General features: G+C 41.9%; 1 protein-coding gene across 1 annotated transcript in view; it reads right to left on the reverse strand.

Annotated features, from left to right (window-relative positions):
- Positions 1–9493, reverse strand: part of SLC25A31 (solute carrier family 25 member 31) — a 15720-nt gene extending 6227 nt beyond the window's left edge. Inside the window, exons 1-5 of the mRNA XM_019534318.1 lie at positions 9263–9493; positions 7121–7248; positions 3713–3830; positions 1067–1221; positions 667–792 (exon numbers count right to left, since the gene is read on the reverse strand). Coding sequence (XP_019389863.1) covers positions 667–792; positions 1067–1221; positions 3713–3830; positions 7121–7248; positions 9263–9479 — 744 coding nt within the window. The 5' untranslated portion in view covers positions 9480–9493. The remainder of the gene's footprint in view (positions 1–666; positions 793–1066; positions 1222–3712; positions 3831–7120; positions 7249–9262) is intronic.
- Positions 9494–11262: the final 1769 nt, after the last annotated feature.

Consider the following 11262-nt stretch of genomic DNA (forward strand, 5'->3'; position numbering starts at 1 on the left):
CCCCAGGTTGAATATGACCCATCCACCACCACACTCTGAGTACGACCCTTGAGCCAATCTGCAATCCATCTGACTGTGTAGGCATCAATGCCATAGTCACCTAGTTTTTTAATGATGGGGCGGGAGATGGTGTCAAAGGCCTTGCTGAAGTCTAGAAAGACTACATCCACGGCGACACCTGAATCCTTTGCCTTTGTGACCTGATCAGTCAGGTTGGTCTGACATGACCTGGCCCTAATGAAACCATGCTGGTTGCCCTTGAGCATCATCCCTGAAGCCGGCCCATCACAGATGTGCTCCTTGAGGATCTTCTCAAAGAGTTTCCCAAGGATAGAGATAAGACTGATGGGCCTATAGTTGCCCAGGTCCTCTCTCTTCCCTTTTTTGAAGATGGCGACCACGTTAGCTATCTTCCAGTCATCTGGCACCTGGCCCGAGCACCACAAGCACTCATAAAGCCGTGCTAAAGGCCCTGCAATAACACAGGAAATTCCTGTGTACTCATTAGATGTCTAAATTCTGGAGAGTGGCAGAAGTAATAGCACTCCCTAAGTTTAGAGCACTTTTTAGTGCTAAAAGAGCACAGGGCACATTATGTGATATTTCAGACATTTTTTGATCCAACATACGATTTTCAAATAAAAAGAATTGCAAAACATTGCATACCTGCATCATCATGCGTCTTCTGACAGTGTCAAAAGGATAAGATAGTATTCCAGAGAATGTAGTTACAAGTTGGGCAATGAGAAAGGACAAAACAAATGGGGTTTGTTTTGGATTTGGCAATAACCCCTGGAAAAGAAAAAACAGTACATGAGTATGCAATTTCTGATCATCTAACTTTAATGTCAAAACTTGTAGAGCAAAATGCTGGTTTGCTAGAATTATCTAACAAGTTATCTAGTTGGAGTATCTTTTCTGTAATTAAAGTAAGTTATGCTGCCTAAATATGGTATAAATATAGATAAATGAATAAATTAAAATATAGATAAATAATTAACATGTTAATGAGCTCATGATGTAGATTTTAAATATGTGACAAGTTTGTGTTTTGCTCATAAATTACCTTAATAGTGTCGTAACATCCAAAATAGGAAGCTCGGTACACAATAATTCCCTGCACTGAAACACCAAACCCCTGGTACAGGCCAACAAGTCCATCAGACTTTGCAATTTTAACAATGCAGTCACCGAGGCCCATGAACTGCCGTTCAGCCATACCTATCATAAAAGAAGTTTTCAGTAAATTAATGTGCCTATTGGTGCTTTGAACAATTATTTTGCTAGATAGGAAAATCCCCAATATTTCTTTTGCCTGGAATAGAATGAAGCATTGACTGGAAAAGGAAAAAGGACTACTTCGCAGATATGTCTAGAGACCGGAACTAGAAAATCTTCAAATGTCCCAGACAGTATTCCATGTTAGTTGATGCTACTTTCACCACAAATTTGACATTTGACCAAAGGAGTTATGTGGGTAGTTTTTAACTATAATGGAATATGGAAGCTACCTCTTCCATCCATAAAACGGTCATTGACTTGTGCCCAGCATCATGCTAAATGACCTACATGCCAAATAACTAGTATTCAGGGTTGGCCCCATTTAGCACAGCCCTTAAGGTTTTGTCTACCTCCGAATCATCTGACCTTCTCTGTTTGAAAGGATGTGATGGGTTAAGTGAAGGGTAGCTCCATCTACAAAAGTTTAAGGCCACTTTTTCTCCCTGTAGCAGGGTCCATCAGTTATCTCATAGTAATCTTATCCAGGTTTATCCTAAGAGCTGGTCCCTTCCTGTCTTTAACTTGCTCTGTATGATAACTGCAAGTTGCAACAAAATTTCCTAATTCTACTTACTAAACTTACATTTGATTAATTCCTTTCTTTACTCGCTTCTAAACTAAAACTAGGCCTCCAGGATTCGGTGAAGAAGATGAAAAACTTGCTAGACACCTTATGAATCATTCTTTGATTTTTCCCAAATGGTCCATCTGGTCAGACCAAGGGCATACTGAAAACCAACACCTCAAATTGAGGCCAGGGAGGGTCCAGCAACACCAGGTAAGGGAGGACAAGATAGATAGAAGGCTGCTGGTCACCTGGGCTAAATACAGACAGCCAAAAAGTCTGAGGCTCAATCGACTTAATTGTTGCAGGTTAGTCTAAGCTGCATAGATTGAACCAATAAGCAAGTGAACAGACATTCACTTTTGATTCTGGAAATGCAGCCACATGCCTGCAGTGGCACAGGCCAGAAGGCAGGGGGTACGATAGCATGCCTCCCTCCTCAGCTGGAACAGACACCTTGGTCCAAGGCTAGCATGCCCATCCTATGGGGAGGGAGCGGGGTTTGCAGGGGAGGTGCAAAGCATTCTGGGATGCTGATCTGGGACAGAAGTCCAATAAACCAGTCTAACTTAAATAAGTTAATTCTGATACTGTGTCCATCCAGGTTTATCTTAAACTGATTTTGGCCATTTTGAAAGCAGTTTAATGTGCACTGAACTTCTGTTGTGTTACAGATTTGAACCAGCTTCCTATCACTTAAACAGTTTAAAAGTTATTTCTGTCCCTAGTTCTGGAGAACCTTACATTCAGTCTTGGGAGGTGCACAAAAGACAAATGATTCCCTTGGCTGCTCTACAGCTAATGGTTTTCAGGTGAAGACTATGAAGCATAGAGGAAATTCGGGAAATCTTTCTGGGGTGAAGCCAGCCACTTCTTCACTAGGACCCCAAACATTGCCTATTCCATGATGGTATACTAGCACTGAACTACAAACTTACAGGTATTTTAATTTAACTTACAATACAATATAAAAAGATTTATTGAAAAAATAGCTGTATTGTGTTTGCTTTTCAGTTTTCTTCTATCTGGATACTGAATCCTTACACCACCAGAACTACTAATTTAGATATTAATTCTTAAATACTTGAAGCCATTTACCACATTAAATAAGAGTTCATTTTGCTTACTACCAAATTCTACAATTTCACATGATGACAAGTCCGCCAGAGTGAATGGAAAAACTGATTTACACAAGATGTCACTCATTCTGTGTTACTAAGGAATTTTTCTTCGTTTTCTGTTGACAGTAAGTCATAATTTGGGACATGGGATAAAAACAACCCTGTGACAACTGTGCAATCTTCTGAGAATAAAATCTAATGAGGTATATACATCAGACACAATTCGTTTCAACATTTTTATTTGATTACACATCTTTATTTTAATACTTTGAATCTGTAAGACCCATATCTAGTGGCATATTTTACCTTTAACCTTTGTACATAACACCACTGTTGGAAAAAAGGATGACTGGCAGGCTCTGATGTCTATATGCATTTGAATCATGGTGTTACGAAGTGAAATCCGGCAACTTTTGGGATCTGCACCTGGCAAATCCAATGCAGTTTATTTAAAACTTAAAAACTAAGTAAAAATATAAGGCTATAAACCCTTTAAAACCAAGGATTAAATTGCACAGTTGCCTCCAAGGATTTTTTCCTTTCACTCACTCTTCATTTTTTAATAATCATACAACCTTTTAAATAAAATGTTATGACTTCTTAACTATTCAACACCCACTTTTTAAGTAACAGAAAGAATTATAGTGCAAATAGATGAGTATTAATTTGGTTACAAGGATAAATATAAAAAATCTGAAAAACAGATGAGGCTGATACTGGAAAAACATTTAAAATAATTCACTACCTTTCCCAATGTCAGCAGCTAATCGTGTTCGTGCAAAGTCTAATGGATACACTACACACAAGGATGTAGCTCCAGCTGCTCCACCAGAAGCTAAGTTCATTAGAAACCATTTCCAGAACTGAAATACAAACATTAGTTTTTACTATTATGAAAATAGAATAACAATACTGACTTTTCTTATGGCTATAAGCAGAATTAATAAAATATATAAAACACATCAGAAAAATTTACATATAATCAACATACAATGTTTACTTAGGGTTCAGAGACTAAGCAGCTATGTAATTCATATATACCAATCTGAAAAGATTGTCTTTCTGTCACCACATTCCATAAATGTGTAAGATTATAAATGCGACCGAAAATGTGTAAGATCTTCTCTAGCTCTATTTTTATGGTGCCCAACAGAAAATAAAAAAGACTTTATAGTGTATGAGAGTCTGGTCCTAGGCACTGCCCTCATTCTGATTGGTCCACTGGATCTTTTTAATGATATACCAACTATGCATCACCTTAGTGGTGCATAGCTGGTATACTGCAAGGAAATAGTGTCCCCTGGATCAACTTGAAATCAGCAGATGAACACCAATAATAGACTGGTGTTCAGTGGGTAGGAAGAAGCTAATGGGAAAGGAAGAAAGCAAAACAGGAGCAGGGAGGGGGAAGTTTGCCCTACCATCCCTTCTGTCCTCCTCCACCAGCCCCTCATGCTGCCGCCAGCTCCAAGGAGCAGGGCTGGGGGCAGTAAGGCCAGCAGCACGCCATCCCTGCCATCATGGCAGCGTTGCACTGCCACCTCCTTTCCACCTCTGCGGAGCACTCTGATTGGTTCTTTACAGACAACCAGTCAGAGTGCTCCAAGAGCATTATGCACAAACAGACAGACAGATGGACTAAACCCTTTATTATATTGGAATACCTAAGACAGCTTTTATTTAGCTCAGGTACCAGTGGCACCTTCAATAGCTCAGGGTAAAAACAGAAGTAGGATTTCTCCTGGGACAAAGCCTTTTATTTTAGGGTCCTACAGACCTACAAGCCTATTGTAAACTTTAAGTACCCGTGAAGTATCCACTTTTTCCCAGGACAATAGGGGTGTAATTTGAGTTAACTGCCATTCAGGCTGTCCAGCACCTGTCTGAAAGCAACTCAAAGCCTCCAGGTGAATCAGCCTCCAGGTGAACCTAAAGTTTGTTTTTACCCTCAGAGCTCCCCATGGAGCACTGCTTTAGTGCTTTCCCTAGTTTTTCAGGTGCGTCTTCCAACCTACACTCACCTCTGTGCTGCTGTAGCTACCCTGTAGCTGGTTTAAGTTATCTCAAATATATCCATATGAGCTGCAACACTATCTTAGTTCATACCAGCTAAGTACCTGCTATTTTAATGCCCATAGCCTCCTCTAACACTTTGAATTGATATGTAAACATTTTAAGCAGAATTTAGCACCAAGAAAACAAAAATCATGTCTAACCATCAAAATGTAGTTTCCAGCAGCAGTGCTCTCAAATAAACTGTGCTACTTCATGCATACTGCCCTGACTGGAAGTAGCGGAGCTGTGCACTGGTTGAAATTACTGACACTGTCATGAAACAGTGCTAATTAGAGTGCTCTCAGTAGCTACTTTGCTTCTGGATGAGGGCCTAGTGTGCATACAGCGCAGCAGCACAGTGAACTTTAGGGTGTTGCTGCTGGGGATGGTAAAATGTGAGTTGTAGACATGGCTTAGAGCTTGTAATCTTACTCCCCTCCAGGTTTTCCTGCAACCCAGTAATTGTTCAGAGAGCAACCCAAGAGGCTGAGCTTCAAAAACAAACACATGCTGGTTGTTAAAGTGTCCTAATTTGCACAGAACTGAAAACCAAGCACATTTTTATTTTCAGAATGTTTGTAAAGCAAGAGCAGTCAAATGTATGCCAGCTGAGAATGCCACTGTGTGAAGGAACAGAGATTTAAAGAACTGTAAACTCAGAATTATTTATACCAAATATGCTCCACATTTTTCCATTGCTAAAGGAAAACTTGGAAACTGAGATTGCTTAAACATGTATTTCTTTATACAGATGAGAACTGATTAAAAATTAACATACAATGTAAGGAGATGAATCAGAGATTAATGACTCTTGGGTGTCATGCAGGTAAGTACCAACAGGAAAGCCTGGAGCAGGAATTGTTTCTGGCAATGCAGAAAAAGCTGGCAGGAAGAGAAGTGGGGAATTCCATTTTTTTTTATATAACCAGCCTTGCTAAGAAACCCTAACACAGTAATGTAGAACAGATATGAATCAATGGGATGTCTTAGCTATGTTTATGTGAAACAAGTTAGATATCTAATACTTGCTTTTTATGTTGCTGAACTGGACATAATACATGGGTATATTATGTACTTAGATAAACCTTTCACAACTTAGGCCCTAGTCTGTATTAGTTCCAGGTGGGGTGCCCACAAAGGAGCTGTGTGTGAATACAGGGAGTCCTCCTGTGTGCAGTAATGGAGCTGTGTCGCCTAGCAATGTAAAAGCCTTTTGAGTCCAGACCTAGATCTTAATTCCTTCTTTCTAGTGTGGTCCAGAAGTTGGACTTACAAAAGAAACTTTTGAAAACATTTGAACTAGTTTGTAAACATTTGTCTAACTTTGGCAGGTAGCAAGAAAGAAGACTTAAAACTGAATTCTAAAAAACTATCTTAATCAAGTGCAATGACCTTTGCTATAATCATAAATAGTTTTTCTAATAGTGTACATTAATGAGTATTTACAAATTCAACTTTACATATGCAAGTAGTTGCAGTGAGACTCTACCTGTGTGAAGTGACCCATGAGCGTAAATGTTTTGAGGACTTGGGTTTAAGTTAATACTTTAAATGTGAGATTTCATTGAGATTATCAAAACAGCCTGAAGAAGAGAGGTGCCTGAATCAGAAAGACTTTTAAAATCCCAGTCTTAACAACTTGTATCGAGTAATTCTAAACAATAAGTGTGAGCAGATTTGAAGGATCATTTAACAATTAGGCACATGTTCTTCATTTACTATTCAAAGTGATGATGCTTGCTTTATACAGTTGCTTTCATCACGAGGGAATCCAAAGCAGACTGCTTAACAAATTATATATATACACATTGACACTAAAGCTCCTACTATACGTTACATATATTACTCAATTAACTGGCGAATTACACAATAAATGTAGGTTGACTACAATTCTCACACCATAAAAATGACTATTGAGCCAACCAGCTACAAAGTTAGTGCTTGAAAATGTGTAACAACTCTAGAGCTAGTTTCTATACATCTTTGATTTGAACACGTAGCAGGGCCCTAAAAGACAGACCCTTAGTGGAAGAGAGCAGCCAGAGAATGCCACACCATCACTGGTGTATTTATTAAACAGATGCTAGAGTGCACTTACCTGTTTTTCTTTATTCACTCCAGACATGAAAATCTGTTTGTATTTGTCCTTAAAAGCAAAATTTAGAGCCTGGGTTGGAAAATATCGGATGACATTTGCTAAATTGCCACGCCAGAAGCTGAGAAATCCTGTAAATGGAAAAAATACGTTATTGCATTGTGTTTACAAAGTTATTATATTATACTGAATATCTTATACAACATCACTCTTGTTTCTCGTGTAAGATGAACTGTAACAAGGGCAAAAGTGTTCTTCTGTATTTTTTAATGATTTAGCATTTTAAATCTAGATCTATTCTTATACTTACTGACATGTCTTCATAAATTGTCAGTGATGGGAAATCTCAACTACGGAAACCCATAAAAGCAAGATAAATAATGCTTAGAAATGGCAAAGGTTCTTAACTTTCTTACCTCAAATAAGATTAGGGATATATACACATTATATGTATAAAAATATCATCAACATACTTCACTGGGATATAAACACAGCAACTGTGTTTTTTTTACTTTGTGTGTCCGTTTATGTGTTGTAGTCACTGTAGGGGGTGCTCAGGCTCCAGATACAAATAGTAGTTTATGCAGCACATTGGAAACTCAGTATGCATAATGACATTTTATAATTAGGTTCCTTTTATACCTTAAAAATATCCCTTTGGACAATACATTAAATTTTATGGAGGGATGGGATAAGCCATCAATATATTTAAAACCCCAAACATTAAAAAATACTTGGAGCTGGCACCCCCACCTACTTTCATGTGATTGTCTTAAAAATCTTAATAGTAAAAGTTGGGTTTTTCATTTCAGCTTGATCAAAAAAAAGTATCAAAGGTCAGGAGAGCTGGCATCACTGCCAGCTGGTTGGTCACAATATGGAGTTAAAGGGACTGCTTGTGTGACTTAAAAAGTGAAGCATATAGCATCATGGAATCACATAAAAGTCAAGCCAGAAGGGACCACAGGAGGTTATCTAGTCCAACCCCTGGTTTAAGGCAGGATCATCCCCGTCTACCCTAGTCAGGGATATGCTTAAGTATTTTGCTGGATTTCAGCAAGTGTTTAGGGTATTTCAGATCTGAGCCCCAAAACTGACTGCTCTATGGAAAAGGAGCTCACCAAACTTATTAAGAGATGCACAGGAAATATTGGGAAGTCATGGGTAGGTTATTTAAAGATCCAGAGATGACACCTCAACTGTTGCTATGGCTTTGTCAACAAAGGGCCGAGTGAAACGCATGAAATTTTAATCAGTCTCACGGATGTTCATTGCTATTTCGTACCAGTTCAAACGTGTCTCACTTAATGGTTGGCATGAGGTGGAGGTACAGGTTCATTCAGAAAGGAAAACCCTCAAATCTTTTAGCAAGGAATTCCTTTATTTCAAACATTCTTTCTATGGGTATTAAGATGACGAGGTCAAATAGCTGTATCTCTTGGAAAAGAAAGACGATGAAAAGGGAAAAAACCAAACCCTGGAATGTCCTAAGCAACCTGTAAGTCTTACTGTTACAGCACGTGGACAACATATCTATCTATGGATTGCACAAATGTCCCTTCCGAGTTTTCTATTATTTGTTGGCTTCATAAAATATGATCAAGCATCTCCAGTGACCATTTCTGAGTGTGTGTACATGATACCTCAGGACTTCTGGAACCTACTTTAATGCAAGTACATTGATAACAAGAGCAAAACAGACTGATAAAATACACCAATACGCTTTCCCCCAAGATGAAATCATAGTGCTTGCTTCAGTAAGGACAGGGCTGAGGGTTTCTTTGTTTCAGGAAGAATAGCATTGAAGGTAAAATCCCAGGAGGGAATGGTGGGCCGGGGGAAGGAGTGCCTGTGGTATCGGTGTCTGCCTGAGGTGTGGGGGGGTCCTGCCAGGAAGTGGCGCACAGAGCAGGCCAGGAAGGTGTCTCTGCTGCTCTCTGCTCCACACACTTGCAGCTGCCAACTCCCAGAGAGAGGAGGAGGCAGCAGACATTGCAGCAGCCCCCCCGGGGGTGCAGGAGGCTGAAGTGCAGGGGAAGCTGGGACACATGGCTGCAGCTCTGCTGGACCCACTGGGGGAGGGACACAGGCAGGGCCCAGGCAACAGGGCAGCATGAGAAGCATGAGGTAGGGGAGGGCACATACCCTGCTCCTTGGGGATGCGGATGAAGCAGTCGACCATGCCCTTGTACTGCTGCTCAGGCCGGATCTGCTTGGACGAGGCCTGCACCTGCAGCAGCAGCTTCACCCGCTCGATGGGAGCCACAGTGGTCTTAGAGATGGCGGCCGCTATACCCCCGGCCATCAGGTCCTTCCCGAAGGAGATGGGGTCAAAGAGCTGCCTCCCCTCCGAGGCCTGCATGGTGCTGCGGGGCCCAGGCGCCAACTGCCGTGGTCCCGCCCCACCGGGTCACATGGCTTCCTGGGCTCTGGCAGTCACCAGCCAATCACAGCCGTCCTCCCTGCCAGCCCCACCAGGAGCCCTGGGGCAGGGAGAGCACAGGGGGGAGCCCCAGGGGCTGGAGTCAGGCTGCCAGCAGGGGCTGGGCTGGGAAGAGCTGAAGAAATCATGGGCATTTTGGGAAGACCCGCCTGCATTACACCCTTGGGTGCACAGCACTGCAGCAGGAGCTGGGACTCCCAGCCACTCAGGCCCGGCAGCACCCCAGTCACCATAACTCGGCCCCTGAATGAACATTCCTGTTTTATGGCATACTTCCCCTGCACACTTCTAGCTCAAGACAGTTTCAACACTATACCTGCACATATTTGACTCGAGGGGCATGCCATTTGTTCTGCAGCCTTGGTTCTGCATACTCCTGACCACTGATCTAGTTGTAATCGAATGGGCAGAATCGTCTGAGCTGCAGTTACATTTAGTCTTTGTGGGAGTTTTGCCTCCAGCACCCCAGGTGTCACTGACAATAGTGTTTTCCAAAGGCCTCCTTTGGAGGTTGTGCTCAGGATTTAAATGTTACCTAAATGACCTTTCAAAATGTTACCTAAATGGCCTTTCAGACAAGTGGAATTTTGAAAGCAGCCAACTGTGTTTGCTCTTTCAAAAATATGTTTCCATTACAGAATTACAAGGATAGCTGGGGTCTCAGCTATGGGAGCTTTCAAGAAGTCGTTCATGTATGATCATGGGTGACTCGTGCCTCCTGGCTCTGTGGGGGCACCAGCTGCCGATCACTGACCATCGGGGAGAGGGTGTACCCCAGTCGGCCAATCACTGACCCTGGAAGTGCCTCCGGCAAAATCGCAAGTGCCACTGGCGCGTCTCAGGGGGTCACTGGCCAGCACTCTCCACTCCCTGGCTGGCAAGGGCCAATTTTAGGGCGGAGGCACATGCCCCCCTCCCACGAACTCCCTACGCGTTGCCTATGTGTACGATGCTATGTTGTGTGAGTGCTACTCATTTCCTAAAGAAACATCTTCCTCCTTAAAATCAATAGAAACATTACCATTGGTGTAAATGGTGTAAGATTACCCCTAAGTGTCAAAATGTCCTTGCCTTTCACTGAACTCCAGGGTTTCTGGAGGCACTGCACCAGTGCTTTTGGTGGACACCGTGCAGCCTGTCATGACAAGCACAATAATCTCACAAGCACCTGAATTAATAAAGGAGTTTCAGAAATAGTGGAGGGAAGGGAAATAGGTTTTAAAAAGTGCCAATAAAGCACTATGCTGACATGTGGTACAAATCAAACATGAAATAACTTAAAGAACACTGGTTAAATCTTGGAGTAGCACCACTAGCCATTAGGGTGCCTATTTAGGAGTTCAAATGGCATTTGGATAAAAGGGGAGTTTTCAAATCCAGCTTTTGGCTGCTTCCATGGCACTGAAGCACAAGGAACTGGTTGTTTTAAATGTGTCAGGCAAGATAAATACAGGATACTAGTTGGAGTTTCAAAATGGACTCGGTGGCTGTCTACATCAGGGGTGGCCAATTATTTTGGGCAGAGGGCCGCTTACTGAGTTTTGGCAAGCCATTGAGGGCTGCATGACAGGCAACCCAGGGCAGATAGATATTAATTTTTTAAGGGCCCTGTGGGCCGGATAGAATGGCCTGGAGGGCCGGATCCGGCCCCTGGGCCACATATTTGCCCACCCCTGGTCTACATCTTTAGACAGACCTCTAA

The sequence above is a fragment of the Crocodylus porosus genome, unplaced genomic scaffold, assembly GCF_001723895.1.
Source record: "Crocodylus porosus isolate Cpor-Errol unplaced genomic scaffold, CroPor_comp1, whole genome shotgun sequence".
In the NCBI taxonomy this organism is placed as follows: domain Eukaryota; kingdom Metazoa; phylum Chordata; order Crocodylia; family Crocodylidae; genus Crocodylus; species Crocodylus porosus.